At 42.2% G+C, this 27,362-nt stretch overlaps 1 protein-coding gene across 3 annotated transcripts in view; it reads right to left on the minus strand.

Annotated features, from left to right (window-relative positions):
- The window catches only part of PCMT1 (protein-L-isoaspartate (D-aspartate) O-methyltransferase), a 34,426-nt gene extending 10,243 nt beyond the window's left edge, over nucleotides 1-24,183 (minus strand). For 2 of the 3 annotated variants that reach the window (XM_042812605.1, XM_042812613.1), the window contains exons 1-5: nucleotides 23,551-23,677; nucleotides 9,529-9,633; nucleotides 8,399-8,430; nucleotides 5,870-5,974; nucleotides 2,406-2,526 (exon numbers count right to left, since the gene is read on the minus strand). In XM_042812605.1, the coding sequence (XP_042668539.1) occupies nucleotides 2,406-2,526; nucleotides 5,870-5,974; nucleotides 8,399-8,430; nucleotides 9,529-9,633; nucleotides 23,551-23,605 (418 nt within the window). In that variant the 5' untranslated portion in view covers nucleotides 23,606-23,677. Of the gene's footprint in view, nucleotides 1-2,405; nucleotides 2,527-5,869; nucleotides 5,975-8,398; nucleotides 8,431-9,528; nucleotides 9,634-23,550; nucleotides 23,678-24,094 lie in introns of those variants that run through there. The other variant, XM_042812595.1, reaches the window with a different exon arrangement.
- Nucleotides 24,184-27,362: the final 3,179 nt, after the last annotated feature.

Below are 27,362 nucleotides of genomic sequence, written 5' to 3' on the forward strand. Positions count from 1 at the left end.
AAAATGATCTCTGCACACTGTATCACTGACAGCAGTAGAAAGAAGTAAAACATCCACAGAATTTCCTCTTAAAATCAATAGCCCAAACCAAAATTACCATCTCCAGGCACATCACTACTCGCAATCATAGAATACCCCAAGGGAGCGAAGGGATGCATAAGGATCATCGAGTCCAACTCCTATGTGAACACACTTTCAGATATTCAAAGGACAACTAATTTTTTTTTTTTCCAAGCCAGCATTCATACATTCATTGTGACCCAAATTGTTACTTTATTCAATTTCCAAGAGGAAATGGTTCAAATTATGAGCTTGCATTCACAGCTTGAAAAATCCTACTCAAATTTGCCTTAACATGCAGCATGCCAATGAACTAAATAATCACTGGGACAGGACGGAGGGGAAATCATTATTTCTCCCATGAAAAGGTTTTGTACCTTCTTTCTGAACCTAGATCTGATCTGCTTGTAACAGTACTCGAGCCTTCAGTGTCTCTACACAAACCTGGTTCACAGAGAACTGCAGCATGAGTACAAAACAGAAGAAAATTACTTCACTGTGCTTAGAGGAATCTCACTTCTGCATCAGCAAACAGTGAAGCACAAGAGCAGTAAATCCATACAGCAAAACAATTTGTGCTCAGGACTTAATGTCTGTGCAACATACGCATTTCAGAATGACTGCTTTGGTCCGGTCCTAGTCTTACTTGTTATCTTTATGTGACCATATTCTCAGAGCACATCACCCAGTGTAGTTTCATCCACAATGAATCAAAGTCTGTGCTCTCCATGTATGCTTTCATGGGAATGGTTGAGAGATTCACCTCAAAAGGCAATCTCCTGAACCAAAACAAAATCCAACCTACACTCCACAAACTAACACAGACATAGCCTAAGGATACCTATTCCCCAGTTTACAGTGCAGTTGCACTGAAAAATAACACTGGTGCTTCTGAAATGTCACTACAGTAAATCTGTGGTGCAACAAAACAATGGGGAATGTTTCAGACATACCCGTCAAAGACTAACCACTGGCTTCATTTGGTTTAATTCATGCAGTTCCTACCACCAAATAACTGCCTTTTCAAGTTTTTTTGTTTGTTCGTTTTAAACAGCTCTATCTTGATTCTAGCTCCACATCATAATATTCCCAGGAGTCCAGCACAACTGAAGCATTATTATTCTCCATCTAGTTCACATTCCTGCTACTCCTCCCCCTGTATTTAATGCATCTCACAACAGAACTAGTCAGAAGTCTCTTAGTTATGCTGCTACACAGTCAAACATAATATTGGTGATGACATTTACTTAGAACTCCAGATTCCGGAGAGCATCAAAGTTTGTCTCAGGTATAACTGGAAACTGGAGTCAATTTGCTCTTGTACAGCACCAATAGAAGTTATCCCCTTACCTCCTCTCTCAATTCTCAGTCTCAGTTACACCTTAAATTTCTTCAAAAAGAAGTCATAAGTGTTCACAGTGATGTAAAATTGTATAAGATAGTGTCCAAGTACATGTGTTGATGTGCTTATTCCAGAAAGATTTAGAAGAACATCATTTAAGGAAAAATAAAGTTAAAAAAAAATCCAGGAACCAAACTGGAAGAAACTAAGGTAAGAGCTAAACATCACAAGCCATAATAATATTTCCAAGCACTTTCAAAAGAATGGCCCCAAAATAACCCAGATCTTCAACTTTTTTTAAACTTAACAAAGGGAATGATGATAACAAAGGAAATGCTTTCCTCCTGCCAGCTTCGACTTTACTGAGAAAAACAGGTATCTTTTCCCCTTTAGTCACGTAACACAAATAACAATTCTCTCCTTGCATAATTTCAGCATTATTTCAACTAGCAACTCTCATTTAAACTAGTTTGCATCCATTAATCACTTCCCTAAAACAGAAACACCGTTAATTTTAAAAACAACTGAGAAGCTTCAGTGAAGCATATTACCAATCTAGTATTTTTTCCACTCAACCCTCTGCTTGCAGCTTTCTCAATTACTATATCAGAAGTATGAATGCTCTGTTAAAGTGTTCAAATTTAGATGACAGCACATTTAAAGCTGTGCAATGAAGCCCAATTTTAAAAAGCAAACTAACATGACAGTGCTTTAGCATGAAAAGTATTTTCATCAGAAAACGCTTGCATGTTCAGCTTTCATAATAAAATGAGTACATATTCCTTAAGATTGCCAGAAGCCATATTCTCAAAAGGGTGCAAAGATGGTGTTTTTCAAAGGCCAAAAGAATTGGCTCTTCCTTCTTTAGTTAATTGGCCCTTCTTCCTTTGGTTTAACTTCTTATATCAGAATTTTTACTCACGTTCAAATTCTAGTCACTTTCAACCAGCTGTTAGAAAGAATACCAGTTTAAGTAATAAGTATATCAGAGTCTGATGCTCACCAATCAGTTTCACTCTTCCTGAAGACAGCAATGTGGGATCGTCTTTTTTGACATTATTTATTGAGTCATCTACTAGTTCTTTGATATGATCAATTCCTACAACTTGTCCTTTGGGACCAACCTGAAATAAAAATATACAGTTGAATAAATTCTGCTAATTACGGTTTACTTATAGAATCAGAATTTCCATCTCTTCAGCCCATTTCTCTAGTACAAAAACAAATCAACAAAGTGGTAGTACCTTACCAATGCTATTAATAACACTGCTTAAAATTACACATTCTGACTGCTACAAGCAACCACTAACTAAAGCTTGCCAGCTAACACTTATGTTTGTTACAGCAAACTTTTTAAGAATCGATTCAGTCAATTTAAAATATTAGTGGGGATTTCTCCTCTGAATTTTTGGAAGTCAAATTATACAATGAGTAAATGTATTACATTCAATAAGAGGCAAGGACTTCAAGAACAAAAACTGGAACTAATGTCATTCCATTCCAAGTAAACTTCCTTAAAAATTACATTGTGAATTGTTTATTTGTTTTTTTTTTTTTCTAAAGAGAAAAACCTTATTTCAGAGAAAACAGTTTAGTCACATATTTTGTTCTAAGTTATCTCAAGGGTTCTAATCTTTTAGAGTCAAATTTAACAGTTAACAGGGACAACTTCCATCTAACCTCTTGCATTCGTGAGCATTCATGAATTTACGAGGTTGGATAGTGACAGGACAAGGGGGAATGGTTTTAAACTGAGACAGGGAGGTTTAGGTTAGATATTAGGAAGTTTTTCACTCAGAGGGTGGTGATGCACTGGAACAGGTTGCCCAAGGAGGCTGTGGATGCCCCATCCCTGGAGGCATTCAAGGCCAGGCTGGATGTGGCTCTGGGCAGCCTGGTCTGGTGGTTGGCGACCCTGCACACAGCAGGGGGTTGAAACTCGATGATCATCATGGTCCTTTTCAACCCAGGACATTCTGTGATTTCATATTTACAGCTCTCTTCCACTAGGAGAGCAGAACTTTTGAGAGCTTGTAACTCACAGGTGGTCATAAAAGATCTGTGTATTTTCAGGGGAAACAGGTCTCCAAAATTAACATACTTTTAAAGAGTATAATCCTAAAAAAAAAAAAATAAATAAAATAGCTTCCGTTCTGGAATTGTGCCTTTATTCCAGAAAAAATATTTCAGTCTTGGAGAGAGGAGAAAAATAATCCAAACCATAGAATAAGAAAACCTTTTGCAGGATCCATTTCAAAGAACTCAATAGCAAAATACGTTCTGGAAGCCCATGTTGTCACACAACTCTGCCTTATAATGGCCACGTTTGAATATGTCAGTAACACTTCTGTATCTTTTATTTTACTCTTTCTAAGACATGAAAATTTAAGAAAACTCCCACCACAGTAATAATCAGCTTTTATGTTCCCTCATGAGCAAGTCCTACTTTAAAAACACAGAAAGAGCGGTACTACCTCTTCTATTTCAGTTGGAACAAGACTGGCCTAGCACGTGAAACAGAACAAGACACATGGCAAGTTTTCACTATAACAGCTAGAGGCTGCTGTTTGCAGGAACGTACCAAAAGCCGGCAAAATATACGGTACAGGCCCTTCAGGGTAATGTCACAGAAATCCACACTAAAGTAAATAAAATGCCCTGTAGGAATGCTACAAGAGAGACTACTCTCGCAGGAGTAAAGCTGCCATGACATCAATGTGCACTCAGCAGCTTATGCCACAAATACCAGATGTTCCTTCTAGATCTCAAGCAGACTGGGAAGTATGGCCAGTAAGCATACCTCCAACTGAATTCTGATAGGAAAAGGCTAACTGAAGCTTGAAAGTACATCACCTGGAACGATGGTAGTGTGTTAGAAAGAATTTTTATACAAGAAGAAAACTGAATTGGAGCAGTATGTACTCTTATCTACGTCCATTCAAGTGGTTGAAGTGAGATCTGTATTACACAGTAATAATGCTATCGAACGGAAAAATGCATTTGTTTAATATGCTCCACAAAACGTGTGTTTGCAAGGCATTCCACAACACCACCAAGAAAGAAATTCTGGTGGAATTCCGAAGAGGAACATGACAGTCACACAGTGATAAATAGTGTGGTTAACCTTAGCAGAATTGATTTCCTTTTTGCGATAATTCTGACTTTTTTTTTCCCCTTGCACGTTTTCCTCAGCTTTTCTCATGCAATTGTTTTAAAAGAAAAAAAGCGCACAACCACGTGCCACAAACATCTTACCTAACACGGCGTTTTATACATTCAACATTTCTAACGAATAAACACACATCTTTGATGAAAACTTCAACACTTGTAGGACTCAAATTCCTTATGCATGCTACTAGCACTTGTTGCATTTGATTATCTAAGCTAGACCGACTATAGAGTTGGACTAAAAACAGTAAGTTAAAGAAATGGCATTTAATATTTCCTGCAGACAGCAGTTTGATGAACTTATTTCACTTTTTTTTAATTTACTTTTTTAACGTGGCAGTTAGCATTCTTGAAAAACTGCACACAGACTTTCACTAATGTATTACTGAATCCTAAATATTCTTATCTAGCTCTTAATAAGGGACATGAAGATTCAACAGATCAATGCTTGAAAATAGTAAAATTTAAGTAGTAAAAGAACAAATGAGAATTTGTCATCTGCATCACCATATTCCAAATTAACTTCAGAAAAAGAAAAAAAAGCCCCAGCTTGGCAGTTTAGTGAAGTCCTCTGCTAGTTGTAAAGCTAAGTCCTATAACAGAGAAGGAAGAATTGATCATATTCCACCAGAAAAATCAGTCAGGAAAAACTGTAGTTACAGTCATCATAAAACAAAATTTCTCATCTTTTTTTCTCTTGATGCAAAATAGGATAGACTCGCTGAGAATTTCTTAAGCATAGGCTGAATAATCTGATATGAAGTTACTAGGAAAAGATGTAAAAAGAATATAAATTAGTACTAATTTTAAAAGTGATTAAATAGATTCTTGTACTTCCACAATAAAATAAACGGAAAAAAATGAAACTAATGTCAAAAACTATTTATACACATAGATTAACCTGTGGAAATAGGATTCTTTCAGGTCTCATTAAGCTCTCATCACAGTAGAAAAAGAAATATGATTATCACAATGAGCACATTCACAGCCACACAAGTTAAGATAAAAAAGATAAAAAATAACAAATACCTCCTTGCTTCAAGTTATACAGCAACCATTAAGTCAAGAAAAAACTTCCCATTGAGGCAGTTTCTTCATCACCAAAGGATTTACTGGACCCAAGCCTCAAGTATCAATACAATTAGAAGTGCATACTAGCCACACACAGGACAGTAACTCATTTTCTGTGTAATCTACTTCAGCCCACTGTAAGAAGCCCACTTTTACCCTTGTCTTTAATTCAGTTATGCTGCAGTTCAAACAGTTTTGATGAACCAACAATTAAACCAGATTTCTCACCATCCGTGAAAAGCATGCTGTAAGGATTCCACTTCCAGATCCCACATCAAGAGCTTTGGCTCCTTCATGTAATTGATCGGACAGAAGTTCGAGAGCATATGCATGCTAGGGGAAGGAGACAAAATTTCAAAGTATTATCATTCTTATTTGATCCTACACATCTTCATTGCTTCAGTGTTTTGAGGCAATGCACAGAAGATTAGCCTAAAAAATTTCAGAATTGTGTTTTCATTGCATAAAAACAGCATACGAACTCCACAGGTAGTGAGTGGAGTTAGCTATATGATATAATCACTGTTGCTTCTTTTACTTCAAGAAAACTTTTCTTGTTTGTGGAGAGAAACAATTGAATAAATTTAATTCTATTCAGGTCTGGTGGTTCTCAGTTTTCCAGTGAATATTAGCCAAAGAGAATGTCTTATCTTTACACTATACACACCAGAATACGCTGAGACAGAAGCTAGTTTCATAGGATCAAAGAAAAATTACATTGTAGTTAATACTGCCTGCACACAATTATTCAAGGAAAAAAGAAGGTGGCTTTTACAAAGCCTGATATCCAAAACATTCACATATGAAAATTCAATAGTCTACATCATGAGCTGCTTTGTTTTCTTACACAGTTGACCAGTACGCAAAATAAACTTGTCATATGCCAATCAATTCATTATTGAGACTAACAGGGTTGTTAGTTTAACCTCATCCTCTGGAATAGTTATGGAAAAAATGACCCTGGGAAATACTGAAATGCAGTTGAAGAACAGTGCAGTTATCAGGCAAAGTCAACACGGGTTCATGCAGAGAAAAGTCCTCCCTTAGTAATCTGATCTTTCTTTGATAAGGTCACCTGCCTGGTGGATGATGGCAAGACAGTGGACAGTCTTTTTGGATTTTGATACCATTCCTCACAGCATCTTTCTGGACAAAATGTCCAGCTGTGAGATAAAAAAGTTCATGCTATGCTGGTTAATGAACTGGCTTAACAGTAGAGCTCAAAGGGTTGTAGCGTTCAGGGCGACATCTAGCTAGTAGTCTGTCACTAGCAGCATTCCCCAGGGATCAATTCTGAACCTGGTTCTGTTCAATACATAAACGGTCTGGATGCAGGAATGGTGCACATCCTCTGCATGTTATTTGGTGACACTGAACTGGGAACTGCTGCTGATGCTCTCAAGGGGATGAAAGGCCTTGCAAAAGGATCTAGGTAGATGGAGCACTGGGTGATCAGTAACAGCATGAATTTCATTAAACAAAAATGACAAGTGCTACAGTTGCAACGGGGTAATGTAAAATAAAAGGTGTAGACTGGGAGACGAGTGGCTGGAGAGGAGCTCAGCAGAAAGGGATCTGAGGATACTGGTGACAACAGGCTCAGTATGAGCCAGCAGAGAGCTCTGGCAGACAAGACAGCAAACCTCAATTTGGGGTGCATTAAACACAGGATAGCCAAACTGCTAAAAGAGGTAGTGCTGCCTCCTCTTGAGTATTGTGTGCAGTTCTGGCCTCCACAATATAAAAAGTAAGTTAAGATACCTGACATCACCCACAAGAGGGGAACAAAGCTGGTAACAGGGCCAGAAAGCATGTCCTGTGGGGAGAGGCTAAAGAAGGACATTTGAGTTGTCCAATCTGGAGAAAAGGAGGTCAAGAGGCGACCTCATTACGCTCTGCAGGTTCTTGCAGAGAAGGTGAGAGGGAAGTGCTAGTCTTTTCTCTTCCTGGTAATTAGCGATAGAACCCATAGAAAGAACACAAAATTGCACCAGGAGAGGTTCCAAAAAAATTTCTGCACCATGAAGGTAGTCAAACACTAGAACAGGCTTCCTAGAGAGGTGGTTGATACCCCTTGTCTGTCAGTATTCAAGAGATACTATTTAGATAATAGCCAAAAGTTTAACTGCTTTTGGGCAGTCGGAATAGATGATCTTTGTAAGGCCCTCCTCACTGAATCATTCTAATTCTAGTTTTTTTAATGTTTTACAGATAGTCATTATCACACTTCTACAGCTTACTCCCCTGAGGGACACTACTCATCACTTGTCTCCACTTGGACTCCACCTGGAGTCACTGCTTTCTGGCTGCAACCATCCAATCAATTCTTTATCCACTGTAAAGTCCACAATTCAAATCCATCCCTCTTCAATTTGGAGATAATCACACGGTATGGGACCACGCCAAAGGCCTTGCAGCAGTCCAGGTAGATCACATCATTAAGTCTTCCCTTGTCAACAGATGCAGTCATTCCACCGCAGAACAGAAACGTTCCAGTGCTTGACTACATCCAGTATGATTTCCTCACAATAGAATTTAATCACAATTTCCTACGTTGCATTGTTTGTCCACTGCCCCACATCCTATCACTGTGCATCTGCAGAAAAAATCTGGCTCAACCTTCTCTGCACCCTCCTATTAGGTAATTCACAACCACATTACTGCCATCAATTCCTGGTTAAATTTGTTGTGATAAATATTTTTATTTTGGGAACGTTTGTATCATCATAAAATCATCTACACAAGTTTAAAACTTACCATATGTGGAGCACTGATTGTTGCTTGGAAGCCTGTAAAACAAGAAAGCAGAAGATTTGATTGTTGTTCAGACCATTGTTATTGACTGTAAAATGCAATATCTTCACTGTTAGCCTCATTCAGGACATCAGTCACACGCTAATGGTTATGTAAGTACTCTACTTCAGAAGTGAGTTAAGTACATCATCTGTAAGCTATGCCTCCTTAACTCTGAACAGGAAAAAACACAGTTCTATACTCGACCTCAGTTATAATTTCTATTTTGTGACTCTATCTCCTTGGCTTTATCACATACGTTGAATTCAGATGAGCTGTGTTTCCCAGAATAACCTAATTTCTTTTTTTTTTTTTTCCCCCCTCCTTCATGGACCATACATAAGAACCCAGATTTGTTAGTGAGTTTACGTGATGGGGACCCTCTGAAGACTGACGTCTTTTTTCACCCAGACAGCACATAAACCTAGGAATACAGAGTTATATTTGTTCCTTTAGAAATACATAAATTTTTGAGTACATACCTTAGAACATTTTATTTTTTTAATGTCCCTACACAAACCAAATCCAATTACTATTCATAATGCTCACCATCCAGCATGGAAGGGAAAGGAGAGGAAAAAAAAATAATAATCAAGAAAAGAAAAAAGGAAGCACATAAGTTTAATTAATTCTCCTGCCTTGGAATGATAAAACTAAGATCTGGACGAGAAGTTAAGTGTCCTACAACCATCAACAGATTCTCCCATTTAAAGCCTATTTTCGTATAAAAAAACATCTCATGTAAGATGAAGAGCATTGTACTGATCTCTCATGAACCATTTCTGTAAAGAGAGAGACTGTTTCTGAAGTAAATTGGATACAAGTGGTTTATAAATATTTAAATATCAGCTCCATCACTACAGATTGTTGTAGCATTAAAAAAATATATACTTACACATTAATACTGGCCAATAACAATCTATGGATGTATTTAAGAATGCCAATTGTGTCCCATAAATTCAAAACGCATAGTTAAAAGAGATTGAATAAACTGAAAAAGAACTAAGATGGTTCGAAATAAGTTTGCACATCTATTACAAAGGCAGTCACCATTACACAAATTAGGACAGAGCAGTTCATAGAAACTGACTTACCTATAGATTGAGGAGAATCCATATAAGGGTTGTATTTTGCATAGTGGCAACGGTCTGTAGCCAGCATTACTTCAAATACCTTGTCTGATTTGATTATTCCATTTTCTATAAATAAAACAAATCACATTGAAGGCATTCTGTTCCTCAGTGCAAGAACATGCAAAATACATTAATATACTCCTACCATTGTGAGAAAACACGCTACCTTACTCTCCCTAGTACTCTAACCCTCATCACCTTAGAAGTTAAGCTATGATCCATTGGTCAAACACTGCTTAAGACAGCGAATCGTAAGCAAGACTCTCCCAGAAGCTACAGATGCAAAGATGTAACTCCTAGAAGCACTCAGTTCCATGCACAGCTTTGATATTCCTGAAAACATATAAAATAAGAAATTCATACTACTCTATACAATAAACAAGGTTTACTTATTTTTTTTTTAAGTGATCAATTATTGAAAAATAAACAAAAGCAGGTTAGCAGAAACCATAGCATCCCTGCTCAGTATTTTATTTTCTGTTTCTCTTTTGTGTTGGCAAAAGAAAAAAGTTCCTTGTGAAGAAACTCCTACAGAATGAGAATTCTTACAACGGGGCAGGCTGAGGCCTAAGATTTTTTGTATTAAAACATTCTGAATCTGTCTCCTCTTAAAAATAGAAGGTACGTACAAAACATCAGAAACACTGAGCAGTGAAGTTTCTTTCTTTCTTTTTAACATTTATAGATTTAAATTCTGAAGACATACTTACAAGCAACAGAAAGCAACAAAAAACAAACAGAAGAAACTAACCAATCACTTCCATTAAAAAAATTCAGGATAAACTCCAAATAATGCTATTGCAATGATGGAAGCTTTACTGAGTAGCTTACTAACTAACTAACTTTATTGGAAAGTTTTACTTAAAAGAAAAAAATAAATAATAATCTGAGCACTTTCAAAATCTAATACAAACTGCAGTAATTCAAAAGTAAGATGTGTGAGTTCTTCCAAGATTATCTTAATTGAAGTCCCATCAGTTTTAGAGAGCTACCAACACTAAGACATCCGTGACCAGGCTGCAGCCAACTTTTGCAAAGGCCTTCCTGACTGTTTACAGCATGCTCCCATCAATTACTCTTATCAAACATGGTTGTGGGTTTTCTGAGTTTTTTTCTTTTTCTCAACACCCATCCCCAATATCCACTACCTGTGCCCAGTTTCATCAGCCTATAGAACAGAGAGCAAATTGGTACCCCACGACATTGTGCTCTTTGTTCTAAAGACAAAGTATCACTCAGAAATGCAATAGCAATATGCCATCAAATTATTAGGGAAAATAACAATGCTTTATAAAAATGGTCCTAAATAACAATATTTTTCCCTGACAAACCCTAGAAAACTCATAAGGTCCCTGCAGTTTGCATACATTACACATCTCCTGTGTTTGACTCCATTCAGAACTACATGCTACAGTCTTAGAGAGAATTCCTCATTTCAATTTATGTTTTTTAATCTGAGAGACAACAGGCATTTGCAGCAGTAGTTCATAAATTGGCATCTTTTCCAACCTTGTTGATTTTATACTAAGCAAAACCGTACCCCAAAGTAAAAGAAAAAATTTAAAGACACCGTGCCAGCATGCTATTGGGTAAGATAGTCATGAGGAAAACCCAAGGAAATACAGGCCCATCAGCCTGACCTCAGTGCCAGGAAAGGTTATGGAGCAGATTGTCTTGAAAGAGATCACGCAGCATGTGTGGGACAACTAGGGAATTAGGCCCAGGCAGCACAGGTTCATGAAAGTCAGGTCTTGCTCAACCAACCTCATCTCCTTTTCTGACTGAGTGACTCGCTTGGTGGATGAGGGAAAGGCTGTTGACTTCAGCAAAGCCTTTGACACTGTCCCCCACAGTGCTCTCATGGAGAAGGTGGCAGCCTGTGCCTTGGTACACGCTTTGCTGGGTAAAGAACTGGTTGGATGGCTGGGCCCAGAGAGTTGTGGTGAATGGAGCTAAATGCAGCTGATGACTTGTCACGAGTTGCGTTCCCCAGGGGTCAGTGCTGGAGCCTGCCCTGATCAATATTTTCGCTGATGACCTGGATGAAGGCATTGAGTACATCCTCAATAAGTCTACAGAAGATACCAATTTCAGGGGGAAACAATGATCTGCCTAGGGGTAGGAAAGCCCTTCAGAGGGATTGGACCAGGCTGTATCGCTGGGCTGAAGTCAGCAGGATGAAGTTCAACACGATCAAGTGCTGGGTCCTGCACTTTGGCCACAACAACCCCAGGCAATGCTACAGGCTTGGGGCAGAGCAGCTGGAAGACTGTGTGGTAAAAATGCACTGGGAGGTACCAGTCAACACTCAGCTGAACATGAGCCAACAGTGTGCCCAAGCAGCCAAAAAAACCATTGGCATACTGGCTTGTATCAGAAAGAGTGCAGCCAACAGGAATAGGAAGGTGATCACTCCCCTGTACCCAGCACTTGTGAGGCTGCACCTCAAGCACTGTGTTCAGTTTTGGGCCCCTCACTACAAGAAAGACATTGAGGATCTAGAGCATGTGCAGAGAAGGGCAACAAAGCTGGTGAAGGGTCTGGAGCACAGGCCTTATGAGGAGTGGCTGAGAGAACTGCATCCAGCTCTGGGCTCCCCAGTACAAAAAAGACAGGAATCTCTTGGAAGAGATCCTCATGAGACCAAGAGATCCCTCCTCCGGCAGAGGGCCACAAAGATAGTGAAGGGCCTGGAGCATCTCTCCTATGAGGAAAGGCTGAGTGAACTGGGTCTGTTCAGCCTTGAGAAAAGAAGACTGGGAGGGGACCTGATCCAGGTCTGTAAGTATCTATGGTGTGGGGGGCAGAATGGCGAGGACGGACTCTTTTCAGTGGTGAGTGGAAACAGGACAAGGGGAAACGGCCGGAAACTGCAGCATAGGAAGCTCCACACAAACGTGCGAAGAACTTCTGTACAGTGAGGTGATGGAGCACTGGAACAGGCTGCCCAGGGAGGTGGTGGAGTCTCCTCTGGAGATGTTCAAGACCTGCCTGGATGCCTACCTGTGCGACCTGCTGTAGGGAACCTGCTTTGGCAGGGGGGCTGGACTCGATGATCTCTGGAGGTCCCTTCCAACCCCTACAATTCTGTGATTCTGTGAACTGGGATCGCTTAGTCTGGAGAAGAGGAGGCTCAGGGGAGACCTTACCACTCTCGCTCTCAACAGTTGCCTGAAAGGAGGTTGTAGTGAGGCAGGCATTGAGCTCTTCTGTGTAACTAGTGAAAGGACAAAAGGGAATGGCTTTAATTTGCAACAGGTGAAATTCAGGTTGGACATTAGGAAAAATTTCTTCTCCAAGAGTGGTCAGGCACTGGAATGGGCTGCCCAAGGAGGTGGTGGAGTCACCCTGGAGGTGTTCAAGAAACATTTAGATGTTGTACTGAAGAACATGGTTCAGTGGGGAAATAGTGGTGGTAGGTGGATGGTTGGACTGGATGATATCAGAGATCTTTTCCTATGACGGTGATTCTCTGATTCTACAGTATGAGAAAAAAAATAAGAGCTCCCCCAGCCACTTGGAATCAGCTATATGTCAGTTGGTAACTAAACTAGGGAGAAAAAAAAATATACATACATACATACATACATATATATATATATATATATATATATATAGTTAGCATCTCATTAGATATCACCAAGAAAGTAGCTTTTCTAAAATAAGTGTACCTAAAAATGAAAAGAGAGGCGGGAAAGCTGATTATAACAGGAGTAAAATGTTCCGGGGGGATGAGAGAGATACAAACAGGCAGCTGAAAAGCATTCAGGAAAAATCTAAACTAGCTATTTACTCCTTTATGATGCACTGTGCAGACAGATTGATAAGGTAACCATCTGTTCTTTCCTTTTGCGCCTTGGGGAAACCAATGCGCAGAGAATAAACAGATGAAGCTTCCAGCCTGAAAGAACTGATAAACATCTCAAGGGAGGCCCTGTGATTGGGCAGACAACCTCCTCCATCTTTAGAGGACCCTCTCTATAATTCCTGAACCACAAGATTTTTTCCCAAGCCTCTTTTTTCACACTATCCTATGACCCATCCTGCTGCCACCCTCCCTTTTCCTTTAACAGAACCGCACACCTGCATGTTCTCTCATCTGCTTGTCATCTTTCTACTTAAAGCATTGCTAATTAAATTCCTTTCTCAGCATTTACAACTTTTCTTCCGCCTGCATTACATTACTTTTCTTATGTACTTTATCCACGCCTCCCTCTATCTTGTTTTTATCAAATTTTAAGAGCTCCGTGGATATTTGTACAAAATAAAACCCCACATTCTGTTTCAGCAGAAATATAATAGGGCCATTATAACTGTATAATTGTCCCCCATAGAAAGAAAATTAAATCTGCTTTCTGGACTTCTTTGCGTGTTTGGAGAGCACCAGAATACAACACACACACACTCTTACAAGTGCTATTCAGTCCTATAGGATAGGACTAAGTGCTATTCTACTTATGTAGAAGTAATAAAATTTAGGAAGTAATTAAGAAAAGCAATCAAGAATCTAACCAGTAAAGTTAATATTGACTATGTAGTATTTTCCCCAACACTGATAACAAATAAGACTTTTCCCTAGAATCATGATGAAAGTTGCTGCGTTTCTCTATATTTAAGGTGCCGAACTCCAATGAAAGCCCTTTCCTTACTGCAGAGTCAATCCTAAGAAGACTAACAATGAATATCCTAATTCCAACTGGGAAGAATCTCTTCTCAGATTCCAAATTGCTAAGAAAACACATATCACCTGAAAAAAGCCAGTGCAGGGAGAGCATTCTAATTTCACACTGCTTTTAAATGGAAAAAAAATTAAAAAAAAATAAAAAAAGAGATAATTAAATTCTTTATTATTAAAATTCCAAAGCAAAATGTTTTCTAAATCTTAGAAGGGAGCTATATGTCACAGAAAAATCATTTACAGCTAAGTACATAGAGGCTGATTTTCCTTTCCAATGACAAGCATGCACTGAAGACTTGCTAGCTGAACAAACTGCTCAGCTTCAAGATACTCATAATCAGTACTAAAACTAAATCACAAATTATTAACTGCTTGCAAGCAAACACAAATACGCAAACACACTAGTCTGGAGCTTAAAATATAACGTAAACTCTATTTATTAGTGACATCAGCACAACTCAAGATTCAAAGGCACAAAGCTGAAAAGTAACCAAGAAGCACAGCCCGCAGAGTTCAAAAGTTATTTTGTTCAGAAGCTGTGGCACCAACAACTTGACATAGTTGGAGCATGTTTTGAAAGCTCTACTCCACTTTTTTCCATGAATAACACAGTGAAAACAGGAGAAGAGCTCATGCAGCAGACCCTGGGTTTGAAGGTATAAATATTACCACTGTTGAACATAATCTTGGAAACCAGGCAGTTGAACGTTGGAGAGCAAAAAAAAGCTGAAAGCTTGGAAAGATAAGACGGATATACAATAAGCAAACAACTTATCCTTTTATTGAGCAATAAAGCTTCAGCAAAGTTATCTTAAAAAGAGCAGCCTACACGAATGATTAACCCTCACCATTGATCAGTCAGGTTCCCAACATGCTCAAAACATACTAGCAGTCAACATTCACACTAATACTAGTTTCTAGATTACAAAAAGGATGTCTTGTTGCTGCATGATATAATCATAGACTATCCTGAGCTGGAAGACCCACAAGGATTCACAGAGTCCGGCCCCTGGCTCCAAACAACATCACCCTATTGCAGCTACATCAGAGAGCACTGTCCAAACGCTCCTTTAATTCCAGCACGTGGGGCCGTGCCCACTGCCCTGGGCAGCCTGTTCAATGCCCTCCACCCTCTGGTGCAGACCCTTTCCCTAACCCCCAGCTGCCCCTCCCATGACGCAGCTCCGTGCCGTTCCCTGTCGCAGTGACAGAGAGCAGAGCTCAGCGCTGCCCCTCCGCTCCCCTCACAAAGAGCCGCAGCCGCCATTCAGGGCTCCCCTCAGCTCCTCTGCTCTGGGCTGAACCAACCCAGGGACCTCAGCCATTCCCCATACACCTTGCGCTTCAGATCCTTCCCCATCTTCATCCTGTGGACACACTTTGATAGCTTTACGTTCTTCTTACACTGTGGCACCCAAAGCTGCACACGGCGCTCAAGGTGAGGCTAGCGCACGTGCTTACAACACAAATCTTAACTGGTCCTGCTGCAACGGTCTGTCACAGCTGAGTAACAGCTGGTCAAACACATCCTATTTCTAGTTTACATAAACAAAATGATCACACAGATGCCAAAACTGTTACACTGGGACTTTTCTCAGTATCCACATTCTTCAGTTTTTCCGGATATTACCTTCACTGTAGCACTGCAAAGTATTTCACTTGCAGGGACAACTTTTCTGTTTAACAGTGACATTATCGGACGGAAATCTTAAATCATGCTGAAGTCTTAAAATTTGGTGCAAAACAAAGATAGTGCAGTATGGCAAAAGATGAAATCAAGTAGATTAAGATTACTCAAGTGAGAGCTAACAGTTTCAGACATCACTACGTGAACCAGCCAAACCATCCAGCAACTTCCACATGGAAGGCAGGCTGGATGAGAATAACATCTTGATTTTCAAACAGTGTAAAGCTAGTTAGTTCTAAGCAGCTCGTCAAATGAGCTTTTTAGGTTGGAATCCTTCTGTTGGGGAGAAGGAGGAAAAAGCTAAGAAAGCAATTCAGTTACAGAATTTTATGTCAGTAACAAGCATTGTAAGCTTTCTCTGTAAGCCACAAACAAGATGACTGTGATTCTAACGTGAAATGATGGATCAGCACCTTGAGATCCAATAAAGGACACTGGCCCCAAAACATACAAAGTTCTTTGTATGCTAAAGTAACAAAGCACATGCTCACAAACATTTTTTAATCCATTCATACCTACAAATCTCTTGGTGCTTTGCTGACAACTTACAGAGCATCTGCCTCAAACGTTCAGCTGCTGGCCTGCTATTTCTAAGCCTTGTCAGAGTGATAACACATTATTCAAACAGAATATTGTATACAGTTCACAGGAAGAAATCAATTCAGAGTCTGCAGTTCAGAGAGAATGATAACAAAAACACTGAGGAAAGAAGGAGATAAACAGATCTAGACTTGGAATCCAGAAATAAATGCTGTTGCTCAGAATATGTACAGGTAAATCCACATAGGAGCCAAAAGTTTCAATGCACCAAATATATATCCTCAAGATCTCGTTAAATGCAAACGTACCTTCAAAAATTTCACTTCTATTTTATGAGAGTACTCCATTTCTATTTAATAATTATCATTTTGAAACCAACCCATCCATTTTGGTATCACAGATAACCAACTCTCTATTCATTTTCAAGGATCTGAAAGTCTGCAAATAACTAATTAAGGTATATTTAACTATAGCTTTCAGTAGGAGGGAACAATACAGCTAATACCACAAAGTAAGTATCAACAATTTCCTCCTCTGGGGATGGGACAGAGAAAGGTAGGCTATTTCTTTGCTTGTAGTGCTACAGTGTGTCTTTACCACAAAAAACATCTGTAATACAGCCACCTTTGTTGAACTGCTACATTACTCTAGATCTGTATCAGCATTCAAGTGAAGAAGCTGTTAAGAGCACATGAAAGAATGATTTTACAGTTGGGTTCAGCCTGCAAGAGCATAGAATGGCACTTTTCAATACATTTTGACAGTCCAAGTGTGGGAGACTTCACCTGTAAGTGCATTTTATCCCTCTACATTTCAGAGGGCTGAGCTTCACTTAAAATTCATGTGGGACGTCAAAACTAGAGAGTTCAATAAAAAAAAGTAGGAGCAACCATTAGCAATAACGAAAACTATTATGATAAACCTATCTGGATAGGACAGACAGGTATAGAGCTCTCCTCATAGCAAGGCTTCACCAGCAGCTTTAACAAATCTCTAAAGAACAGCAGATGTTGAATACCTTGCACCTTAAGGAACAGATTCCATACAACATCTTTGCTCACTTGTTTTCAGAAAACGTAACGCTGTCAAAACTAGCAGCTATACTGCAATAGATGTTTACTTTCAATGCAGTCTCATTAAAACAGCCACTAAGTAAAACGAAAGCTAAGGGAAGATTAGAAGAGCGGTAAAGCGCTATCTGAACTCGTAGGGCATTCAAGCACGATTTGCCATTCTGAACTAACTAGCTCCCCAGTGATGAAATATGCCTCAGAAGTCTCGTGAGAACAGCTAACATAGTTCCCATAGCACCTACTGCTCCATGGTAACTCCGTCAAGGAGGACCGCCAAGCTGACATACCTCAAACCACCAGTAAGCCAGCCACCGTGCTGACCCACCGAGCCATCCCAAGCTAAGGAGACAGAGCTATAGGTAACAGTATAATATTTACTGACCATAAAGCAACATGCTAAGATACAAACTGACAAAAGGCTGTCACACTAGCAGAAACAAAGAACTTCTACAGCTATGTCTGTATGATCACCTCTTCAGTATTTGACAGTACCAACATTTAAACCCACTTTGTGCTCAATTCCAATGTCGTGTTTTCAGACTCCAGAACCTGAATGCAACTCAAGACAACTCAGTAAAGATGTCACTTCAGAAAACTATAGGCCTTAGCCTCTGAAAAAGTTTGCTGTGTCTTTGCCAAAACTTGGTTATGCCAATCGAAGTTAAAAGCATTAAAAGAGCTTTTTACTTTTATGAGTTCTTTACTTTAAACATTATCATCATAACACTAACAAACACAGCTTGGAGGTGTTATATTCCATAGACAACCATTCAAAAAGAAAACCAGCATTACGTGGTTTATTCCCAAGCATACTAACTGGTCTTAAGGAGCATTCCACGCTACACCAAGGTAGAATAACAGCAGCATTTAAATAAAGGCTTGGAGTTACACTGAAACTAAACCATACCAGATTTTCACTTTTTAGCATGCTCACAAGCAATGGTAATTACCTGCAAGGGATAGATTTACAGAAATTATTCCCATTCTGCCACGGATTATTAGGCAGTTTCAGACTATCACAAAAGTTGCATTATGCCTTTAAACCGAACCACAGCCAAAACACACCTTCAACCAAGCAGAAGTACTAAACATTTTTAAATTAAAGTGACTGATTCTGAAGTGTTGTGATATAAATAAGCAGCGAGAAATATACATTAAAAAAACACTGATTTCCAGGTATTCCATTTTCTTGCCATAAACTACAATGCTTAGTCACTCAAACCTCAACACAGTGCACGTGCTGAAGGGAAAACTGTTTGCTGAATACAAACAGTAGGCAGCATAATTGTTTGTAGGTTGTGGGTATTAAATTTGGGCTGCATTTACTGGCTTATTTTCATTTCATTTGCTATTTCCCCGATCTGTGCTCATCCCAGTTACATTAGTCTTCTGCACACAAAACTAGTCAGTTGTGGAAAGGATTTGAATGAACCAGAGGAAATGACACAGCAGGAAAATAAACAAACCAATAAAACCACAGAACCCAAACCTGAGGAACAACCATGCTCAGTTCTTGCTGAACCAAGCTTAGGCTCAGCAAGGCCACACACAGTGCTGTCCCATTCACAGCACCTCCCTGAGACAAGCTATCAAACTCTGTGGAATCCACAGTGTCTCATAAATTACAGCTTCTAACTTTTTTGAAACAGGACTAGGGAACTGTTGGATGACAGAGAGAACTGAATGAAGCAGGAAACAAGCACAAATACGATTAACAACATTATGCAGCTCTTAATCACGTTCAAGTTAATTCATCTTCATATTTAAACCCAAAAACGTGGATTCAAAGATACACATATCTTGTTATAACACCACTGGCACAACACAACCAGAAAAGCAAGCAGAGAAAGACTGTCATATGGCAGCACACCGTATTGTCTGGAGGAGAGAAATAAAGGTGTGATAAGGAAACCTAATTAACCTTTATGGATGGTGAGTTGGACAGGAACCAAACTTTGAGTTCTGCAGGTGGAAAAGAAAAGCTGGTTTCTAAGATCTTGGTGCACAAAGTAACAGGACTTGGCAAGAGCCCATGTACGAAAAACAAAGGGGGATTAAAATGATATAACAGTGAGGCGAGACAACAGTGGCTATCTGGAGATAAAGGGGGTGTGGGAGGAGAGAGAGAAGAGATTCAGAATCCAAAGATTCTCAGCCAAGTAATATAATAGTAAATTAGCCATCCATCCATTACTGAGTGTTTTCTTGATTTTCAGCATCCATTTGTGCTAGCTTCACGGCACAAAGGAACTTTGGTTATAGCTGTGAACTTAAAGACGGCCAACTACTTCTACCTTTAATATGACCTATAACTCTCTAGCAATCTACCTTTAGATAACTCCCCAGAAGCGCTGCCTACGCTTTAAGTATTTCTAGAGGTGACGTTTGCAGACACGCACTCAATTATATCTTTGCTTCTTCTCAGCTGGATTTAAATAATAGCACTTTTTCAAACAACTCTTAATGCTTGAAGAGTCAAAACGTTCAGGAAGAAAAAAGCACTTGAAAACAAAGTAGCTAAGCACCTTGATGGAACAAGGAGACGAATTCAAGGGCAGCACTCTTGTTGGACAGGAGAGTGCTTTTTAAGCAGGTTTATTTTGTGTATTGCACAAACTGTACACCCCCAACGCCTCAAATCAACAGAGCAAGAATATGTAATAAGCAGCTAAAAAAAACCATAAATCAAAAGAACAAAAAGCCACAGAATATTCTTCAGTCACTTGTCTCTATGCACTAAAAAATACTCCAAGTTCCAGGGCCTGCTTCATTAGTTTATTCTTCCTAAGACACGAAAACAAAAATAAGGCTTGTGAAGAACACTTGCCTATATCTGCATGCAAATACCACAAGTGCTTAGCACTGCTCAGGTTGGAAAAGACCTTAAGGATTGTTGAGTCCAACCACTTAGTAGTGCTCTAACTTAATTCTTGTTACCTCTACAGAACAATCCAACTCCATAGTTGAGGCAACACTGGAATAAGAATATATATTAATATATCTTCATTAAATGAGACCTTTTCTCTTTGTTCTTTTGGGTTTTTTTTTTTTTTTTTTTTTTTGCCACAAAATAGAAGATAAGTAACCGTCAGTAACAAATTACGTGAAAAAGTAGCCCTCACAGCTGGTTTAAAGCACAAGAATATACAGCTCACAGGAGTTTTCCAGTGATGCTTTTACACAGAAGTAAAACAAGTACTTCCCACTTTCCCCAGCCCACTCACACCCACAGCAAAGTTTACTACTTCTCTAAACATAGCAGTACAGCAGCTTACAGACATTGAGGAGTTTAAAACGTTTTTGCTGGTGTTTTTGTTTTTTTCCCTCTCACAGAAGAGAACATCACAAAAGCTCACCCTTACAAAAGGGTAAGAAAGATCCAGTCTTAGTACGTATCCTCCTACACACGTGGCTCTGTAGGCACGGGTAGGAGACAACAAGCAGCATAAGGGCAGGAGCAAGAACAACTCAGCCTTTGCTGCAGAAGAACACATGCTGTGTCACTACAACTGGACTTATTTAATGTATGCAAACTACACAGTTACTAACTTACACACACGATACCCCACACACTTAAAGAACATCAAGCTAACCATCTGATTTGTATTTCTACATAGAAATGGTACACTGCTCAGCTGCTTTTAGAGCAAACTGCAAAATACACTGAGGGATCTATTATTCAAATAGAATTTTCTAGATCATTTCACTCTTTCAGTAACCAATGATTTTTAAGCTTGTTGATAACATGCCTAACAGAAGCATATACCACATAAAAAGGTATTTTCTTCTAAACTTTTCCCCAACTTTCAGCAACAAGTTATGTATGACCTTACCTGGAGCACCACATCCAAACAGTTTTTAAACACATCCAGGGATGGTGACTCAACCACCTCCCTGGGGACCCTATTCCTGTGCTTAACAACCCTTTCTGTAAAGAAGTTTTTCCTGATATCCAACCCAAACTTGCCCTGGTGTAACTTGAGGCCATTTCCCCTCATCCTGTCACCTGTCACCAGTGAGAAGAGACCAACCCCATTCTCGCCGTAAGCACCTTTCAGATACTGGAAGAGAGCAATAAGGTCTCCCCTCAGCCTCCTTTTTCCCCAGACTAAACAGCCCCAGTTCCTTCAGTCTCTCCTTGTAGGGCATATTCTACAAGCCCTTCACAAGCCTTGTTGCCCTTCTTTGGACCTGCTGCAGCACCTCAATGTCCTTTCTGTACCCCAAACTGAACACAGCACTCAGGGTGAGTCCTCACCAGCACCAAGTAGAGGGGCAGGATGACTTCCCTAGTCCTGCTCACCACACCATTCCTGATACAAGCCAGGATGCCACTGGCCTTCTTGGCCACCTGGAATCTACATCATCACTGCAGTCCCAATGAAGCCAACAAAGCACCTGCCAGCAGCACAACCCTGCTGCAAGATCAAAGGCACCTGTGCTTCAGCAGTGATTTATTTCCAATCTGTGTTAACATCACTCAAAATATTTTGAGATACACAGGCAAAACAGAGGGGAAAATTACAGAATGCAACTTTTCAGGTAATTACTGTCACTTAAAATTTTGAGATTGCAGTGCTAAACTTCCAGCTTACTTTCCTCTTCCTTTACAAGCTGTTGTTGTTGCATTCTCATAGTGGCTTTTAACTTAAGAAAAAAAAAAAAATGCATTATTTGCAAAGCCCTGAACAGCTTCCATGTGTTGAAACAGCCATTGTTTTCTTCAGAAACGAAATGAGTTTTGCCTTCAGGTTCTCAGAGCTGTAAACAACTCTGGCAACAAAGACTTTTTGGATATAATTTGGAAGTCTGACATCCATTCTACATTTTATGTAAGGGACTTCATGACAGAATTTCATTAAGGCGGTATTTCTGTCCCACAGAGATGAGGGGCAGAACGTTGAAACTCACAACGAGAGGATTTGCTATCTATTTGTTAAAGTGGCAATTTTAATGTCAAATTGAAAAATTACTTCAGCAAGTATTGCTCTGCTGAGTGGAAGATTTCTCAACAGTGGCAAAAGAAAATGCTGGAAAAGCTCTCAGGATCAGAGCATCCATCACAAGCAGGTTAGAGAAGACATCAAGGCTAGTTCTCCCTTGTCTCAAAACAAGAAGGCTAGATAGATAAAGGCAGCACTGAAACACAAGGCGTCTGCCACAGCACAGGCTCCAAGTCTGGATACATCCTTTCTCGCCTGGAATTTGTGCATTTGAGGATAGAAAGGCAACGAGCGAGGGTAAAGATGAGGACGCTACAGGAGTATCTAACAAAGACGAAGAGCATGACAACACGACGCGGTTATCTCCCCGCGTGACCCCGCAGCGCCCGGCTCACGGGAGCCCAACGGCGCGGAGCATCCTGACAGCGCCGCCCGTCTTCAGCACGGGGACGGCACGAACCGCAAAGGCACGGAGCGGCAACAGGACGGCGAGGCAGCGGCTCTGCCCCCCCCCAGCGGCCCCAGCTGACCCTCGGGAAGAGCCGCCCGGGCGTCGGGGCCACGCCGGCTCTCGGAACCTCCCCAGCGGGCCGCCGTTACGCACCTTTCGCCCAACGGACGCGCCCGCTCCCCCTCGAACCGCCCCGAGGCCCTGGAAGGGAGGTCGCCGCGTCCTGCGAGACGCCGCCCCGGGACGCCGCCCGGCTCCGCACGAGAGTGCGGGAGAGGGGACCCGAGGGAGGCTGACGACAGCCGCGGCCCCGAGGACCGCCGCCAGCGCCACCGCCGCACCCCCCCGCCGCATCTCCTCCCGCACCGACGACCCGGGCCCGCCCCGCTCCAGCGGCCGCCGCCCTCGGGCCGGCACGGCGGGCGGGAAACGCGGGGACGCGGCGCCGCACACCCCCCGGCCGGGCGCCGCCCTCGCCTCCTCCCCCCGCCGCCGCTCCTTGACAGTTGGCAGCCGGGCGCGCGCCGCGGGAATCCCGGGCGCGTGCGGCCGAGTGTAGCGGTTCCGGGCCGCGCCGCCGCCGAGGCCCCCCGCCCTCCCCGCAGACTCACTGCGGAGGTTGTGGATGAGCTCGGAGTGGCTGGCGCCGCCCGACTTCCAGGCCATGGCGAGGCACACTCTGCGGAGCAGGTAGAGAGCCGCCTTCAGCGCCGCGACTGCGCACAGCAGCTTCCCCAGGAAGGACACATCCTCCAGCGCCGACACAGGCGCCGCCTCCTCGCCGCCTCCTCCTCCTCCTCCCCCCGCCGCCGCCGCTGCGGCTGCCGCGCGCCCGCCGGGGGGAGGGGCCACGCGCCCACCGCCCCGCGCGCCCGACATGCTCCGGACAGTGCCGCCGCTCCGCCGCCCCGCGCCGCGGAGCGCGCATGCGCGCCCGCCGCCGCTGGGCTGCGCGGGGGCTTCGAGGAGGGGGAGCTCCCCCGGCCGGGGTGGGGCGCTGCGCACCGTGCGAAGGGGGGAAGAGGGGGGGGGGGGGTCGCGGGACGTGCCCGCCGCCACGGCGCGCGTGGGCGGACGCGGCTGCGGTGTGGGGAACGGCCTCGTGCGCCCTTACACGAAGGCTGCGGCCCTCCCCTGTTAACGGGGGTTGATTACCAATATGCCCGACGAGAGAGGCGGCAAGCGCTCGCTCCGAGGTGGGTTAACGAGAGAGGTACTGCAACTGCGCAGCTCTGCTCACTAAACTTCCCTCACCCTTTGTGGCCACTCTCGTGAAGCGCCCCCCCGCTTCACACCGCCCGGCCCGGCAGTGTCGGCCGTTATTGGCCCGCGCTCCCCACCGCCCTCACGAGTCAGCCAATGACTACCGCCTCGCTGCGCGGCGTTTTGCATGAGGTGCGCCTATTGGTCGCAGCCAGCCCGTGAGGGCCGAGCCTACGTGTCGAAGATTGCTATTGGTCAGCTGGCGCGAGCCTCAGCGGCCGGGCGGGAAGATCTGCTGAGCCAGCGTCAGGCGGCCGCGGCATTGCGGCTGCTGGCTGACGGGGGTGAGTGCTGCGCTGACGGCTGAGCCTTGCCACATGTCTGCTGCCGCGCCGTGGTGTTACAGAGCAAGGCTGCACGTTTAAAATTCCTTTTAGAAGGCGTCCGGCTTACAAAATCACTGGCTTGAAGTGTAATAAATACCACAAGGCTGCGATACAGCTTTGCTCTGCCCCTGTGCGTGCACAGTGAGGCAGCAGTTCTTTGCTTTGGAAACGTGAGACCACGAACTGCCAGGTCCGTCGGCAATGTGTAGTATGAACGTTGGAGAACACAAGGAGTCAGTCATAAATTGAAATACCATATTGTTCTCTGGAAGTGCTCCAGGCAGAAGGACACACACTGCCTGTTATACCACCACGAGAGATGCAGATAGCATCCTTTTGTGTAAAAATCCATCTTGGGAGCAATGAGGCAGCACCTTCTCCATATCACACTGCTCTCCATCCCATGATCATTAATTCAGGTAAGGAAAGTGAGGTGAGTGCGGAAATCTGCTTTTCTAGCTGGCATTCCCTTAAGGGCAAAGCTGGCAGTTGCCCAGTGTGCACACCAGGGTCCTGTCCATTGAATCCCCAGACCTTTCCCATCTGGTTCTTGTAATATTGGAGATGGATATGCTGCTTCATTTTGTATTCTGCATCCATCTTCTCTCAGGCACGATCTGGAAACTGCTTTGCAGCCCCTCCCATAGCATGCAGTTGTGCCCCTCCTCGTTGTGTCCAGTGGGTCAGGAAGGAAGGAAAAAAGCCATGGAGTTACAAGAATTCCCAAAGGGCAGCAAGTACAAAGAACAAACAGACATTGTAAAAACACGCAAACAAAAATACTTCATTGTTTTAAATGCAAAAGGCATTTTCTGTTGTCAGATGCAAGCAAACTGCATTGCGTTTACATACAGAGACTGTTAGCAACAAACTAGCTGACCCATGCTTAAAAGCATTCCAGGGATACTTACCCCCTTGGGAACCAGAAATACCAGAGAAGTCATTTTCATACAGCCTGACTGTTCTACTAGCACCAGGCTTGAATTAGGCTTATGCTTGTCAGAGAATAGAGAAAGAGCCTAACTTTATCTCAGAGGAAGACACAAACCTACACTACAGCTTTCAGGCTGACCTTGGCCGTTTATTGGCACTGTGTTTGGCATGGTTTCTCAGATAGTGACAAGAATGTAAGTGATATCTGGGGTGGTAACAGGCATGTGTGAAGGAAATGGTTTGGCTGTGCAGATTTCCAGGAACTTTAAGACAAGCCAACTGGGCTCAAATGGCACTGAGATACTACAGTGCATCAGTGGCAACAGGATGCACCCTTTTGTGCAACAAACAGCCATGAGGGTCATTTGCATTTTTCTCTCTACAGCCCCAGGCCATGAGTCAGTTATTAAAACCTATTAAGAGCATGCTTGTCAATAAAAGCCCATGAAAGAATGCCTGCATTTTATGCCAGAATAATAATATATATATATATAGTTTTTTAAAGTGTTTTCTGTCTATAGCATATTTTCATCTGCTCTGACACTCAAGGCTCTTTCATCTTCCTCCTCACTTGTCTGAACTAGCATGAGCACCTCAGTCCCCAGATGTCCACAGTCAGTTGCAGACTCCTCCACCTTCCAGAGGCGCGACCAACTCTCCAGCCCCTCCAGGCCCTGCCAAGGAAGGGACAGGGGAATGCCAGTAGTGGGCGATCGTGTGACTGCTCTGATATGGATATCCCAGTAGTTTTAAGCATGCAGCCCATTGGTTCGCTCTCCTTTAGTGCACGTTCACCCACATCTCAGTCTCTTATACATTTATATATAAACCCCTCCATGCTACTATTTCTGTTTTATCCTTTTCCTCCCACCTCATGCACCCATTAGAATTTTGAAAGCCCTTGAATTTCAAAAGCATATGAAAAGTTGTTTGTCACTGTCTGGTCCCATCTGCTTCTGCATATACATACGGCAAGCAGAAATTTCTTTATGAAATGTTCCTGCTGAGCATTTCCGCAGCTATGTCCCAAACCACACACTAATTGGCTTCTACACCTACACTCACTCCTCTCTCTGCCTCTGTTCTCTTTTTAACTTAATCATTCTCCTTCATCATTTCTCTCTTCCTGTTGTTTGGAGTTGGCTTTAATTTTATGTTTCCATTTCAGAGCTCTGCACCTAAGGTCAGGGCAAGCAAGGACTATGAGTGTGCTTGTGGCCCTAGCTCTCTGCTCTTACATCTGCTCTGCAATGCCCTGCACTGACAATTGTGCTTGTTCAGGAGATTCAACTGGGCACAGCTCCAGGAGCTATGACCAGCAGTAAATACAGAATCTTCAAATAACTTTCTTAAAATATTGCTGTGCAATAATTAGAGGAAAGCAGGTTACTGGCAAATAGAATTCAGAATTGGCTTCATCCTGCCTTTGCACACCCACTGACTGGCAGATACCTGCCTCCCCAGGTTCTGCAGCCTCTGACAGGGAGACACATGCTTTCTCATCCCTCTTGCTCACACTCCTACCTTTAGTCACAATGAGACCAACCCATACAAACTCATTTCTGCTTCTGCTATATGTTTGGGCCCAGTGCCCAGAACCAGCTTTGTCTAGTACTAAAGTTCTTATGGACAACCTCAGGAATACTTGATGAGGCATTTTATCTTGTGGTCTTTGTTTCCTTCTTTTACTTGTCTAATTAAATTTGACATTATCCTGAAACAACATGCTAACATAGTACCCATCTTTCATAATGATCAAATGCAGAGATTATATTTAAAGGCCTACAGAGCAGCCCTAAAACCAACACAGAGCATGCTGCCAAAAGAATCTAAAAAAAAAATCAACACAGGGAAGAAAAATGGATTCTTTTTTCCTTCCCAATGAAAACAGTCTGTGTCCC

The sequence above is a fragment of the Centrocercus urophasianus genome, unplaced genomic scaffold, assembly GCF_019232065.1.
Source record: "Centrocercus urophasianus isolate 14NV4802_14NV808 unplaced genomic scaffold, USGS_Curo_1.0 seq_10, whole genome shotgun sequence".
Taxonomy (NCBI): domain Eukaryota; kingdom Metazoa; phylum Chordata; class Aves; order Galliformes; family Phasianidae; genus Centrocercus; species Centrocercus urophasianus.